The 15,329-nt window shown below is 43.8% G+C and overlaps 2 protein-coding genes across 2 annotated transcripts; both read right to left on the reverse strand.

The window, feature by feature from the left end:
* Positions 1-7,625: 7,625 nt before the first annotated feature.
* Positions 7,626-10,221, reverse strand: LOC146609990 (glutathione S-transferase A-like). Its single transcript, XM_085347063.1, has 6 exons — positions 10,003-10,221; positions 9,854-9,919; positions 9,568-9,673; positions 8,867-8,985; positions 8,210-8,295; positions 7,626-8,104 (listed from the first exon to the last, which is right to left on the reverse strand). Exons 1-6 carry the CDS (start codon positions 10,168-10,170, stop codon positions 7,975-7,977), a joined length of 675 nt encoding a protein of 224 aa, XP_085203189.1. The 5' UTR covers positions 10,171-10,221; the 3' UTR covers positions 7,626-7,974.
* Positions 10,222-12,837: 2,616 nt separating this feature from the next.
* On the reverse strand, positions 12,838-15,148 carry LOC146609991 (glutathione S-transferase A-like). Its single transcript, XM_085346737.1, has 6 exons — positions 14,981-15,148; positions 14,772-14,837; positions 14,470-14,593; positions 13,751-13,869; positions 13,061-13,146; positions 12,838-12,967 (listed from the first exon to the last, which is right to left on the reverse strand). The coding sequence occupies exons 1-6, from the start codon at positions 15,146-15,148 to the stop codon at positions 12,838-12,840; spliced, it is 693 nt and encodes a 230-aa protein (XP_085202863.1).
* Between the last annotated feature and the right edge of the window lie 181 nt (positions 15,149-15,329).

Here is a 15,329-nt window from a genome sequence, read left to right on the forward strand (position 1 = left end):
TCACCAATGGTGATGAGACGGCTTACAGGGAGGAGGTCAGCGCCCTGACCCACTGGTGTCAAGACAACCATCTCACCCTCAACGTCGCAAAGACAAAGGAGTTGATAGTGGACTTCCGGGGGTGCAGAGAAGTACACACCCCCATCACCATCAGCGGCGCTGCTGTGGAGAGAGTGAGCAGCTTCCGGTTCCTTGGTGTACACCTGGCTGAGGATCTTACGTGGTCAGTACACACAAACAAAACAGTGAAGAAGGTGCAGCAGCTTTCTCAAGAGACTGAAAAGATTTGGCATGAACCCCCGCATCCTCAGGACCTTCTATCACTGTGCCATTGAGAGCACCCTCACTGGATGCATCACCACCTGGTATGGCAACAGCACCGCCTACAACTGCAAAGCTCTCCAGCGAGTAGTGCGGTGCTCTGAACGGATAATTGGAGGTGAGCTTCCCTCCCTCCAAGACATCTACAGGAAGCGGTGCCTGAGGAAAGCGGGGAGGATTATCAAGGACTCCAGTCACCCCAGCCATAAACTGTTCAGACTACTTCCCTCAGGAAGGAGGTTCTGCAGCATCCGGTCCCGTACCAGCAGACTGAGAGACAGCTTTTTCCATCAGGCCATCAGACTGCTGAACACGTCATAGACACCTCAGCTTCACTACTGGAACTTTAACATGATGCACTCCATACTGTACAGTAATGCCACTGTTTTGCACATGTCTCAACTCTGTATATTTTTATATATTTTATTTATTGTTTACTCTATTTAATTTGTAAAATATGTGTACACACACACACACACACACACACGTAGAAAAATATTTAGTATACACATCCAGAAATGCATATACTATTATATATTGTACATATATTTATTAGTTTCAGATGTAGCCATTCTTGTATTTTGCTTGTTTACATTATTGTATTTTGCACAACTCTGTTGCTTGTGAAGCTCGCACACAAGAATTTCACTCACATGTGCTGTACCAATGTACCTGCACATGTGATGTGACAATAAAAGTGATTTGATTTGATTTGATTTGAAATTTATGTGCCTTTTTTCACGTCACGCTGTGCGCCACGTTATTGTTTACATGAGATGAATTGCAGAATGGCAGATAGAGGCAAAATACTGTTACTGTTAATCTGACTATCTTCAGGTTTTACACGCTTACATATATACACGCAGTCCATTTAGAAAGACAGAGGCGTCACAGTGTGATTACTTTAGGTGTAGTTGTGTTTTTTCCTGTGTAATAATATTCAACATTGCTGTCAATTCATTTTCCAAAAATGCCTCTCTGTGCAAAATGGGTTTAAAAACATAAACAACTGTGGGATACTGTTTGGCAGGATCAGCCTGACATTATTTGTATCCCACTGTAACTTTACTGTATAAAGAGCTAACATCTCCAAAATGTCAGGAGTAGTTAGTCATTATGAGAAGTGTTTGTGAACTAAAAATCAAGAATGTGGGATGCTGTTTGCCTGTGATTTGAAGAGCCCAGCGCATGCTCCCGATACAGGGAAAACTAATTCTGCAGGGAAGACCTACCTCGGCACTTGTGCAGGTGAAGCCAAAGGGCAGATATGCTTCACCATATTTTCTAGTCTTTGGCTTAGAATGAAGTTGGTTTGGAAACATATTCAGCTATGCTTCATCTCCTGCTTTGCGTTTGTGTGGGAGCCCCGTGCTAGCAGTGTCCAAGCGTTTTGTTTTTTTCCCCCCTTTTTATACCGCGCACCCCCTGCAATGGCTCTGCCCCCCCCCCCCCCCCCCCCCCCCCCCCCCCCCAGGGGGCGGGCCCCACACTTTAGGAAGGTCTGTACTAAGAGATCAATTCAGTGTCTCCATCATTGTGAGCAAATATGTCTGATTCCTCATAGAGAATTTGCTGTACCTTACTCTGGTCATGCTCAGGCAGGTGATCTAAATCAACATTTGGTTGCCATTTTTCTTCTGCGTTGTCAGCCCTGCAATTATTTCTTCCCATTACTGTGTCTATTACTGGTTGAACTTACTGGGGTAGCGCACAGAAGGGTATCATTGTGTGGTTCTGCGAGCCTCTGTGTAGTTGGATGGATGTTTACAAGTGTACTTTCAACAATTTCCCCAGTAAATGCTTTTGGAGGTTAAAAAAACCCAAAACATCATGCCTTGTGGAATTCTGGATTGGAATTTTCCCTATTTTAGAGCCAATACTCTCAATACTGGGAGTGACTCTTCCGGGGGTGGCTTTGAGTTGATCACACAGACAAAACCTTCAGCATCACTCTTCTGAATTATCAAAGCCTCTGAAAGAAGATACACTAAGTTGGTGTTATCTATTTGATCACAGTTCCCTGCATTTATCTCTTGTATTACACTGAAGCCTAGTAATGGGCTGCTCACACCTTGTTGACTTACTAGCTTGGGAACATAAAGAGCAACTGAGGCTTATTTGCTACTTGTGATCTCATTAAGAACTTCTATCCACCCATCAAGTGGAACAGCTATCCAATGAGTTACAGTAACTTTGAGTGGGTGGTCTGAGAGTACACTTTCAAGTGGCTTAATTGTCACATTTGGCAAGGCTTTCTGCACCCAAAAATTCTCCACTATGCTTGCCTGGGTCCCACTATCCAATAACATCTAAAGTTTGACCCCATCTAGATAACAATTTACCATGCACCTACCCCCGATCAGCAGGCGAGACATCAAATCAAATCAAATCACTTTTTATTGTCACATCACATGTGCAGGCACACTGGCACAGCACATGCGAGTGAAATTCTTGTGTGCGAGCCCCACAAGCAACAGAGATGTGCAAACACAACAACACAAACGAGCAAAATACAAGAATGGCCAACCTGAAACTAATAAATATATGTACAATATATAATAGTGTATGCATTTCTGGATGTGTATACTAAATATTTTCCTACGTGTGTGTGTGTGTGTGTGTGTGTGTGTGTGTGTGTGTGTGTGTGTGTATACACATTTTTACAAATTAAATAGTAAAAAAATAAAATAAAATAATAATAATAATAATAATAATAATAATAAAATATATAAAATATACAGAGTTGAATATGTGCAAAACAAGTGGCATTTATATACAGTGTGGAGTGCATAATGTTGAAGTTCCAGTAGTGAAGCTGAGGTGTCTATGACGTGTTCAGCAGTCTGATGGCCTGATGGAAAAAGCTGTCTCTCAGTCTGCTGGTACGGGACCGGATGCTGCAGAACCTCCTTCCTGATGGAAGCAGTCTGAACAGTTTATGGCTGGGGTGACTGGAGTCCTTGATGATCCTCCCCGCTTTCCTCAGGCACCGCTTCCTGTAGATGTCTTGGAGGGAGGGAAGCTCACCTCCAATTATCCGTTCAGAGCACCGCACTACTCGCTGGAGAGCTTTGCAGTTGTAGGCGGTGCTGTTGCCATACCAGGTGGTGATGCATCCAGTGAGGATGCTCTCAATGGCACAGCGATAGAAGGTCCTGAGGATGCGGGGGCTCATGCCGAATCTTTTCAGTCTCCTGAGAAAGAAGAGGCGCTGCTGCGCCTTCTTCACTGTTTTGTTTGTGTGTACTGACCACGTAAGATCCTCAGCCAGGTGTACGCCAAGGAACCGGAAGCTGCTCACTCTCTCCACAGCAGCGCCGTTGATGGTGATGGGGGTGTGTACTTCTCTGCACCTCCGGAAGTCCACTATCAACTCCTTTGTCTTTGCGACGTTGAGGGTGAGATGGTTGTCTTGACACCAGTGGGTCAGGGCGCTGACCTCCTCCCTGTAAGCCGTCTCATCACCGTTGGTGATAAGACCCACCACTGTAGTGTCGTCCGCAAACTTCACAATGATGTTGGAGCTGTTAGTGGCTGTGCAGTCGTAGGTGTAGAGTGAGTACAGGAGAGGGCTCAGTACACACCCCTGTGGAGCACCAGTGTTCAGTGTGATGGGGGATGAGGTGATGCTGCCCAGTCTGACCACCTGGCGTCTGTCAGACAGGAAGCTAAGGATCCAGCTGCAGAGGGAGCTGCTCAGTCCTAGATCCTGCAGTTTCCTGTCCAGCTTCGAGGGAACGATGGTATTGAATGCTGAGCTGTAATCTACAAACAGCATCCTCACATACGTGTCTCTCTTCTCCAGGTGTGACAGGGCAGTGTGTAGTGTCAGGGCTATGGCATCATCAGTGGACCTGTTGTGGCAGTATGCAAACTGTAGAGGGTCCAGTGAGTCGGGTAGTGCAGAGCAGATGAAGTCCCTGACCAGCTTCTCGAAGCATTTGCTTACGATGGGGGTCAGGGCTACAGGTCGCCAGTCGTTCAATGAGGAGATGGTGGAGGATTTGGGTACAGGGACGATGGTGGCCATTTTGAAGCAGGCTGGGACTACAGACAGAGAGAGGGAAAGGTTGAAGATGTGCGTGAACACTCCAGCCAGCTGAGCCGCGCATGACCTGAGGACGCGGCCGGGAATCCCGTCCGGACCAGTAGCTTTGCGTGCGTTCACCTTCCTGAAGCACCTCCGCACATCCTCCTCAGACACAGTGTGCGCACTGACGTCATCCGCGGTGCGCACACTGTCCGGTCTCATGGTGTTCGCTGTGTCGAATCTAGCGTAGAATACGTTTAGATCCTCACACAGAGAGGCCGTGGTCTGCGGTGTGCTGGTTTTCCCTCTAAAGTCTGCGATCGTGTTTAGTCCCTGCCACATACTCCGAGGGTTGTCAAACTGTTGTTCCACCCTGTCCCTGTACTCACGTTTGGCTGCTTTGATCGTCTTCCGGAGTTGGTAATGTGCGTGTTTGTAGTCCGATGTGTTCGCGGAGGCAAAGGCGGTGTTCCGTGCCGCGCGAACATCTCCGTTAATCCAGGGTTTTTGATTTGGGAAGGATTTGACTGTTCTGGATGGGACGACATCTTCCACGCATTTCCTGATAAATCCACAGACTGAGTCTGTGTATTCATCAATGTCTCTGGCGGCCACGTGAAACATTTCCCAGTCCGCGTGATCAAAACAGTCCCGCAGCGCAGACTCCGATTGGTCCGTCCAACAGTGCACCGCCCTCCGGGTTGGAGCTTCCTGTTTCAGCTTCTGCCTGTAGGCGGGCAGGAGCAGGATGGAGCAGTGATCTGATTGGCCGAATGGGGCGCGGGGGAGGGCTTTGTACGCATCCCGGAAAGAGGTGTAACAGTGGTCGAGTTGCCGGTTTCCACGTGTGTTGAAAAGGATGTGTTGATGGAGTTTTGGTGAGACTTTCTTCAGGTTTCCCTTATTAAAGTCTCCGGATGTGATAAACGCTGCCTCTGGGTGTGCGGTTTCCTCGCTGCTGATCGCGCTGTACAGTTCCCTGAGTGCACGGTCAGTGTCGGCTTGTGGGGGAATGTAAACAGCCGTAATAATCACTGCTGTAAATTCCCTCGGTAGCCAGAATGGCCGGCACTTAATCATCAGGTACTCCAGGTCCGGTGAGCAGAAGGATTTGACCGGGTGCACGTTCGCATAATCACACCAGCTGTTGTTGATCATGAAACACACACCACCGCCTCTGCTTTTCCCAGTAAGATCCTGTGACCTGTCCGCGCGATGCACGGAGAACCCCGGTAGTTGTATTGCGGAGTCCGGTACTTTGTCCGATAGCCAGGTTTCTGTGAGGCAGATCACGCAGCAGTCCCGCATCTCTCGCTGGAATGAGATCCGTGCCCGAAGCTCGCACAGCTTGTTCTCCAGAGACTGCATATTAGCCAGTAATAAACTGGGTAACGGTGGACTGTAAGTGCGCCGTCTCAGTCGAACCAGAACGCCAGATCTTCTCCCTCTGCGTCGGCGTTTGCGGCCTCCAGGGCCAGAGAACAAAGGCGTCTCAGGTGAGATGAATGGGGGGTCTGCAAACGGAGCGTCCGTGTTGCAAAACTTGAACTCCGGAAAGTTATAAGAAAGACCGTCTTTTATGTCCAGTAAGGTTTGTCGGTCGTACACAAGGAGACAAGTGCTGCTCGTGAAAAAATAAAGGAAAAGTAAAATTAAACACAGAAGAAAGCCGTTGCTTGGGGGAGCTCGCGACGAGGCTGCCATACTCGGCGCCATCTTGAAGCATCCCCTGATCCTTGAGGCTCTTCAGTCATTTACTTCTCAGAAAGTCAAATATAAAATCAAAGAGCTCCATCTCAGTTACGTCATCACGGGGAAGATTTTCCACCTCTTCTTCTTGACATGATATTGCAAGTTTATGGAGCAATTCCGAGTTGGAGCCACTGGTCAGCTGATTAAGCTGTTGCTGGATCTCCCATTGTAGGTCGTGCCAAGTGGCCATGCCTGGATAGCTGAAGTCTGTCGCTCTGGATAGTAGTGCTGTTAAGCATAGGGACATGAATCCCACGGTTCTTAGTTGATCAGCACCTGACTACCACGGCACTAGTACCGGACAAGCGCCCAAATTTGTTTTCTCCCTAAGTTGGTGGTCAGAGGGGCAACTGGTTTCCTTTGCCAGCAACGTATAATGCTGTGATAAAGAGTAGAAACAGTACACAAGTTGAGCTTCATAACAGGAAGTTTTACTCTTCTTCTGTGCCCCAAAACACTACTCAATACCAACAGCGCACTATGCACCCTCTGGCGCCCGAAAGTTCAATAGCATTTTAATACCTAAAACTGCCATAATCCGACAATAATGTTTAAATGACAGGTTACCAAATACAAATGTAACAAAAAAAACCTTTAGGCTTGACTCTCTTTCTCTTTTTATTTTCAATATTATATTTTAACAGATGGCTATTTTCAACTCTCTAAATTTATATTACTTCAGAAGTCAGATGTTGAAACTCTGGAGTGATGTCAGGTATATGCATTAGTGGGTTGCAGTAGGAAAGTTGGAAAAAGAAGGAAAAACAGGATTTATTTTTGCTTCTTTGGCAGGTAGAGCTATTTGGGTATCACAAGCAATACAGCATAACATTTGTTGTTTGTGCTTCGCTGCAGCACGTCTGTGGACTCGGCATATGGTTATTCAGCAAGTTATAGTTTTACTGCTGTTTACATTCACTGCCAGCATTATAGATTGTTAACCTCCTGGTGGAGGAGTTGCTCAAACTTTCCAAATGAAAAATCCAGGTTAAGGGGGTGTTCCAGATAAAAATTCCAACTGGGAACTCAAAAATTCTGTCAATACATTTTGTCTTCCCTTCTGTAGTCTCTGTTTTTTCTGTCTCTCTATGCTTTGTTTGTGTTTCCTATGTTATGTTTTAATCTCTGCTTCTTTTTCATTTCTCTTTCAAATCCTGTGATACATTTGTTCTCCTGGGACTTAAACTAGCTATCCCATTAAGAATTAAAAAGAAATAAACACACACACACACACACACACTTGTTTGTGATGCTGAATATAATTCTAGTGTTTGTAGAACATCTTTATAATTTGTGAGTTGGACTGTGGGTAGCAGGTTGTTTTTTTGAAGCACAACATATATCAGATCTTTGTTTTTTGGTGTTTTGTTTGTTTGTTTTTTGTCCCCTGGATTTTGTAGAACAGATCAGTGTTTCATTTAATGTGACTTTGATGTCTTTACAAATCCATACAGTGATTGCTCAAGTGTTGCTACCTAGATAGGAAAGCTCAGTTTCAAAGAGAAGAATGACAACAATCAAGTAAAGCGTTAAAGTTTTGATTTAGTGACCTTTCCTGTCAAAACTGCACAGCTGCAGGATGGATTTAACCCTTTCACACATAGTGGTCACTGCAGTGGACAGCAATTCAAAGGCTTTTTTTTGTATTTGTGTTAGTGTTGATGGTATACTTGCAAATAAACCACTACATTGGACACTGATGTGTCACTCCATATACATCAGTTGTCCACCTAAGTGGACATATAAAAAGGTCTTTGAAAATTATATGTTAAAAAAAATATTCATCATATTGTACTGAAATACGAGGAATAGTAACAAATTAAAAACACAACAAGAAAAGATTGGCTTGTCAGCTGATGAGCCTCTCAATCTCAGATGTCTTTCAAAAAGTCCTGTCCAGGGGTGTCCTTCCAAAGTGGAGGCCAGGTGGCTTTGATGCTGGGTCTGTCCTTCAGATTTTTATGGTATTCTGACAGTTTGGGGTAACGTTTCTCACTTAGCCTGCAGGAGAGATCAAAATCAGGGTGAGTTCACTGCTGTTTATTATTGCATTCATTCATCTTGCCAAGCAGCTAAACGTCAGCCTTAGTAAAATAGCTTACTTACCCCATGCGGAAGAGAAGAGCAACGGATGGATAAACAATCACATCAGCCATTGAAAAGCTCTTTCCCGCCAGGAAACCACCTGGTGTCTAAGAGAAAAAAAATAAAGCGCTGTGAGGGGAAAACAGTGCAGAACTCAGATTCTAAATATTCCACAGTGTGTCTTTACATTTAAACATAAGTAAAATTTTTAGGTAAGATTTTTACACAAACAGTGTTAGCGTATATATTGACTGTTTAAATTTGGTACAGATAGTCTGCCTGGCTTTGTCCAAATATCATCCAAACATGTCCTGCTGCTTTGTTTTTTAACTTTTGGTGTTTTTCTAACCTTAACCCAGTTTTCTTAAGAGGCTTTAGAATCTGCCAGATTGTAGGAAGGTTTTTCCTGTGACTCGCCTGGTTAAAGAAAAGAGTTGCATCTCTGTAACACAGTGCAATAGGCTGTTTGGGTGTAAAGTACGTGATTTTACCTCCTCCTGCAAAGATTATGTTTGTGTCAAAACATAAACTTTCCTCAGAAAAAAATTCCCAGACTGTTTCTCCCACTACAAAGCAGTTGGAGCACAAAGCCAGAGCAACACAGCTATGTAGGTATAAGTTTTGTGCACTGGATGCTTGTAGCAGTAGAGTGAAAGTGCGTGCAGGTCATTCACATACCTTCTGCAGGTGTCCCTCCCACATCTGCACCTCGCCAGTCAGCGTCTCCTTGAGTCTCTTAAAGGCAGATTCCTGCCTCTCATTCTCCGGGACCCTCCGGTTGTACATAAAAACATCCGCTGCAAAATATCAGAACAGACATTTCATGAATATATCCACTGTCTGAGGATTTAAAGCTTTGAGAAAAAAGAAAGTTTCCACACACTGCACAGCATCCACTTCCATATTTTGTATTTTTGGTATGTCTGTGCATTGCTGTGTAACATCAGGCTGTAGGCTGTAAATGCTTGCTTTGATAAACGGAGATTAACATCCTGTTGTGAGGGCTACTCCCAAGGAAATAGTGCATTATGCCAGAGCCTAATTATGTGAACACACAACTTATTTTGGGTGGCATGTTTTTTGAACAACGCTGACCTCGGGAAGAGCAGGGGAACCAACTCTGAGGAGGTTTGCTGAACGCATGAAGTATCAGTGGTTTAAAGGTGACAGGTTCGTGCGTGATGTTGCCAATCATTGACTCAAAATCCCAAAAGGCAGATCTTTTAATGGCAACAACAACAGATAAGTCATGTAGAGAGTGAGCATGTCCCACTAAAACCTCACTAAATGTAATTTGGGGGATCGGACGTGAAAGTGCAGGAACTCAACAGTTATGTCTTTGTGGTTCAAAACCAGAGAGAAGATTTAAGCTAACATACCCATTTTCTGGTGAAGCGTGTTACCCTCAAAGGTACGCTGGAGCACCAGGGCTTTCTCGCTGGAGTTCACAGGGATCAGTTTGGTTCCCTGGGACATGTACTCACACTGTTGGTCGAGACAGGAAAACAGTAAGTGTTATAAAGAGCAGCAAAAAGCTCTGGTTTCTTTTACTCTGCAGTGTAGGGTGCATGTCCAAACAATCATGGTAAACCTAGTAATCCCTCAACTTGACCTCCAACAACCTATCTCCTTGACAACAAGGCAGTACCTTGCTCGAGTTCTCACCTCCAGGAAGAAGCATGCACCGTAGGACTCGTTGATGATTTTGTCCCCACATTTGAAGGCAGGAAGCTTTAAGACAAAGTGGAAAAAATATGAATAGGTTCAAGTTCAAGCATTCAAAGTCCAGATTGAAACCTGTGATGCAAGCCTACCTGTCCCCTGGGGTTTACATCCATGACTTCCTTTGACTTGTGCTCTCCTTTCTCGAAGGAGAGCAGTTTTTGGTTGTATCCCTGCAGTTTCTTCTCCTCCAGAGCGATCATTACCCGCCAGCAGGGAGGAGAGCCGGAGCCCCACCAGAGAGTCATGTCCTTGGCCATGGTTTCAGAGTGAACAGCTTAGTATGGCAGCTGAAATTACTGAAGGTTAGAGATAAGAAGACTGAAGCCACAACGACTGAAACAGTCTCGTTTTATAGCAAAACTCCAGCCCTCCACATCCGGATTGGTGGATTTAGGTACCGTCCCATTTTGGTCTTCTGACAAGAGATCTCTTACCCTCTTACATCACAACCCCACAGTTTATATGACATGATAATGAAAGTCAGAGATTTCTGCAGCAGCACAGTTAAATTTATTGACTGTGATTTAATCTAAAGCTGCTCGTATTCACAGGTGTGCAAAACTGTCATTTTTATGTTGAAAAGCGTTTGGAAATGCAAACAAAACAATTCACCTTCAGATCAAATCAAGTGCACAGAGTAAAGTGACACTGGGCGCTTTGCTGCCGTGCTCCCGTGCAGTTCGTTCAGATGTCATCATTCCTGCACGTTACTTGTGTGTGCTTCATTAATACGGTTGCATGTCAACAGTCACAACCTTGGTATCCATCTAATGTGCATATGTTAAACCCTTAAAGATCGTTCTTCATGCATTCATATATTCTTACAAGTAATGCTGTTGATTTGTTGAAACTCACGGTGACTTAGCACTTTGTTTTCACCCCCTGTACACACATGCACACAATGCACACACGATTCTGGCACGTCTCTCACGTCCATCAATGGCATTAGTTCTGAATGTGTCTAATATCAACTATTTTATGTATCTTTGAACTTGAAATACAAATTTCATTTAGCACTAAAATATACACAATATAATACTAGTTGCTTTGTGCTTCATTCTGTAAGCCTTTGAATTCTTGTCAAAGTGCACTTGAACAATTGCCAATGTCACATAGCGGTGAAATAAGCTACAGTGGACACATTTGCTGCGATCACTATCTCTGCTCTTCTGGGTCCATTTCAGTGGACTGTTTCCTGAGTGAATGATTGCTAGAGGAAAGGCAAAACTCGTGGTTTTTACTGAAGTCCCTTTGTCCAAGTAACACACACACACACAGCTGCAGCCCTGCAATATTATTACATGCAAGTTTCAACAGTAATAGGCTGCATCGGGATTTCTCTACACCTAAAAGGAAAGAAAAGGCATATGCCGAGAATTTAATTCGAAAATGTGCTTTCCTGTGTTTCCATTAATTCAGTATTTTCATTTTGCAGACGTAGCATGACACACTCCTTTTTTGAGCAAGCGTATATTCAGACGGACCATGCAGCAATGTTTCAAACAAGTCAGAATTGTTGTGGGTTCCCAACACACACACTCAGAAACAATTGTGCTTTTTGGTCTTTGTACTCTCCTTGTTCCTGTTGGTCACCTCCATACTCCATTCAGCCTGTTTTAAACTGCTGCCAGCTCTCCTTCTCATTGTAAGCCCGCTTCCGTCTGGTGTGCTACTGAATAAATAATGGAGGCAGGTTAGACAATGTGTAACAGGTGTCTCACACAGCCTCTATCCCATAGCCTTGCAGCCTGAATCACCTGCTCTCTCCCTCTTCAAACAGCTGAGCCAAAAAACACACCCCACCGAAAGACAACCAAATGGGCCTATGAGGTTTTAAACTGTGATCACAGCAAACTTGGTGGACAGATTTGGACACCTCATCCAAATAATATTGCAAATGCATTTTCAAACTGAGCTTTCACTGATCCTTAATAAGGAGAATGTGCATTTAACATAGCAGTGAAAATTCACAAATGACATAAAAAGGATTAATGCAAAGTGCCTCATGTATGCAACCTCATGCTGTCACGGGCCATTTGAGTTACCTTTGTGCAGAGAAAAGTGGTTGCACCACACCCAATAGATAAAGGACTCTTTTGATATGATGACCTTTCATTGCGCTTTATTTGTTTAAGCTTGTAAATGCTATAAAAAGGAATTTTACTATAAAGTTAGGCTATTCAAGCTTTTCTGCTGAAGCAAGCCTGTTTATATTTTAGCAGCACAACACCACTGAAATTATCGTAGCTTTAGTAACAATAACTTCAACAATCACTAGAGGGTTTTATTGATTTTTTTTGATCAGCTGAAGGCATAATAGTGTTATTGCACATGAATGCCTAAAATGTAGGCATTAATATGCATTCATATCAAAAGAGTGGGTGAGAAAAGAAATTACTATGACTTCTACTGCAAAATGAATGCAAAAGCAGTTTCTGCACCACTGCAATGTAAGCAAAGGCCTGGCCACCCCAACAAAAAATCTGATGGCTTTGCCACTGCTCTGATTGTGACACGGCAGCATAATTATAGAAATGTTTTCGTAAACATGATTGTGCGATGTTTTCAGAGAAAACAAAGCAAAAAGTTTAATTTAAAGTTTCTGTTTGGTGATCTCTCCTGTCAAGACTACGCAGCACTAATGTGAGTGGTACCTCGTTAAAAATAGCATCAAAACTTTAAATTTACATTGACGGGCCAGGTTTGACGCCAAAGGTCAAATTTTATTGGTGGAAATTTAACTTGAAAATAATGAAGCAAACAAAAATAAAACTTAGTTTTTATTGCTTTTACTCACAGCACAACAGAAATAAGATGGCATGTTCAGTAACAAATGTTCAAATATCCACTGCAGAGCAGCACAGGGTAACAAATTAAAAATGCAACAGGAAAAATGTGCTCGCCAGCTGATGGGTTTCTCAGTCTCAGATATCTTTTAAAAGTTCCTGTCCTGGGGTCTCCTTCCAAGTAGGAGGCCAGGTGGCTTTGACGCTTGGTCTGCCCTGCAGCTTTTTGTAGTATTCTGCCAGTTTGGGGTATTTATCCTCGCTTAGCCTGCAAGAAAGACGAAAGTTGGTGTGAGTTTGTTGCTGTTTGTTATTCAATCCAGGCAGCTACAAGTCAGTTTTGCAAATTTAGCTTACTTACCCCATGCGTAAGAGAAGAGCAACACTTGGAAAAACAATCACATCAGCCATGGAGAAGTTCTCCCCTGCCAGGAAACCGCCTGGTGTCTTAAAAAAGAAGACAAAGAAAAAAAGATTTTGGATGGAAGCTAAAAAAATCTTTTAAATAGTTGGTGAAACTTGGCTTACTAATTCTTCTACATATATTGTCTCCTTAACAGCAGCTGCTGAGCATATCTCAACAAAAGACTTCAGACAATCAGCTCGTCATCATCCAAGTACTGTGCATTGGCCAACTGTCAACATTCGGTACTTGTTTTTTTGACTTGCCTCTATTTCCTCTTGAGGCAGTCTGGCCACTATTGTAAATAGGAAGGTTTTGCCAATGACTTGCTTAGTTAAATAAACATTACACTGACTTCCTGCACAATCTTGTACTGTGAGTTGGTGTTTTCAGGAACGTAAACATCAAATGTTCAACATCAATTGATATCTCTGTGAACAGATGTTTTGGACATTTTTTTCCCCTTTAAATCATTATAATGAGTCAAAATACCGAGGGGATAAAAAGAAAAGAAAATAGACAAAGTGCTTTTACACGGTAGCACCCATTACATCCAACAGCTTATAACTTCCTGCTAGGGTTATTGCCTGTTTCTGCAGCTTTGTAGCTGTCGTGCTCTGGGTGCTTGTGAGTGCATGCGCATCATACCTTCTTCAGGTGTCCCTCCCACATCTGCAGCTCAGTAGTCAGCGTCTCCTTGAGTCTCTTAAAGGCAGATTCGTGCCTCTCATTCTCCGGGACCCTCCGGTTGTACATAAAAACATCCGCTGCAAAATATCAGAACAGACAATTACTGTCTAACATCAGGCTGAAGACTATAAAAAGGTACCCAAATAACATCTATAGCAGCTTATTTAAAAATGAGTGATCATGTTAAGCAAATGTTCATTTTGGTTACATGGGATTTTCTGGTGTCATTTCTACACTGTCTCAGGAATTTACTTGCAAGGCTAATTTGAGCAGAGATTAACATCCCAGCATGTTGTGAGGGTTACTCCCCAGAGAAATAATGCATTATGTAACACTCTTAAGTGAAGGCACAGCTCTTTTGTGTGTTGCATGTGTTTTGAACACCTCGGACCACGTCGGTGAAAGTTGATGTCAAAGCCTCTGAGGAGGTTTGCTGAAGACATGAAGTCTCAGCGGGTTAAAGGTTGCAGGTTTGTGCGTGATGTTGCCAAGCATTGTTTAAAATCCCAAAAGGCAAATCTCTGAATGGCAACAACAACAGCTAAGTTATACAGAAAGAACTTTATAAGATTTTCTTTATAAACTCTGTAAATCCCCTGGTTTCAGTGTCCACATCAGCATACAGGGATATCGAGCTCAACAGGTATGTTCAGAAGGCCATGACAGAGTTAACGTACCCATTTTCTGGTGAAGTGTGTTGCCCTCAAACACACGCTGCATTATTAAAGCTATCAAAGCGCAATTGTTGTCGGAGCCGGCGCAGTCAGGAATCAGCTTGGTTCCCTGGGACTTGAACTTGGACTGAAAACAACACATGAAAGCACACGGAAACACATGAAACGAGCAACTGTTCTGAGGTGCAGTGCACCCTGCGGTGTAGGGTGTCTGCTTATACAAAGCATTGCAGAGCATGCAATCACCAGTCGCCCTCCAACTTAACAACTCCTCAGTGACATGAAATTTTAAGTAAGGTTCTCACCTCCAGGAAGAAGCATGCACCGTACGACTCATTGATCACTATGTCCCCAAATTTGAAGGCAGGAAGCTTTAAGATAAAGTAGAATGAATGTTATTAATATATACTTCAAAATTAGGCATTATTATTTGTAATTGCACAGTGAATATAAAGTACTTCAGGAGGTGGGGGTTTGAGTGCAGTTTAAAGGTATGAATGTGATGCAAGCCTACCTGTCCCCTGGGGTTTACATCCATGACTTCCTTCGACTTGTGCTCTCCTTTCTCGAAGGAGAGCAGTTTTTGGTTGTATCCCTGCAGGTTCTTCTCCTCCAGAGCAATCAGCACCCTCCAGCAGGGGGGAGAGCCGGAGCCCCACCACAGAGTCATGTCCTTGGCCATGGTTTCAGAGGTTAACCTGGGAGCTGAAGTTAAAGGGAGGTTAAAGATGAGAAGACTGAAGCTAGAGCAGGTAAAGAGCCTCATTATATAGCAAAACTCCAGCCCTCAACATCCGGATTGGTGGCTTTAAGTCCCGTCCCATTTTGATGCTCTGACAAGAGATTTCTCACAGATAGCGGGG

This window comes from Diplotaxodon limnothrissa, linkage group LG22 (genome assembly GCF_057381915.1).
Source record: "Diplotaxodon limnothrissa isolate DT_005_m linkage group LG22, D_limnothrissa_male_GT1.1, whole genome shotgun sequence".
Lineage (NCBI taxonomy): Eukaryota > Metazoa > Chordata > Actinopteri > Cichliformes > Cichlidae > Diplotaxodon > Diplotaxodon limnothrissa.

What these genes read in the sequence shown, in the direction of transcription:
- LOC146609990 (XM_085347063.1), bottom strand. Translation starts at nt 10,170, where the DNA reads ATGGCCAAGGACATGACTCTCTGGTGGGGCTCCGGCTCTCCTCCCTGC. An exon ending in GTGCATGCTTCTTCCTGGAG is followed by an intron (nt 9,674 to 9,853) that starts GTGAGAACTCGA and finishes CTCGACCAACAG; the next exon opens with TGTGAGTACATGTCCCAGGG. An exon ending in GGGAGGGACACCTGCAGAAG is followed by an intron (nt 8,296 to 8,866) that starts GTATGTGAATGA and finishes TTTTTCTCTTAG; the next exon opens with ACACCAGGTGGTTTCCTGGC.
- LOC146609991 (XM_085346737.1), bottom strand. Translation starts at nt 15,148, where the DNA reads ATGGCCAAGGACATGACTCTGTGGTGGGGCTCCGGCTCTCCCCCCTGC. An exon ending in GTGCATGCTTCTTCCTGGAG is followed by an intron (nt 14,594 to 14,771) that starts GTGAGAACCTTA and finishes TGTTGTTTTCAG; the next exon opens with TCCAAGTTCAAGTCCCAGGG. An exon ending in CACACTTCACCAGAAAATGG is followed by an intron (nt 13,870 to 14,469) that starts GTACGTTAACTC and finishes GATATTTTGCAG; the next exon opens with CGGATGTTTTTATGTACAAC.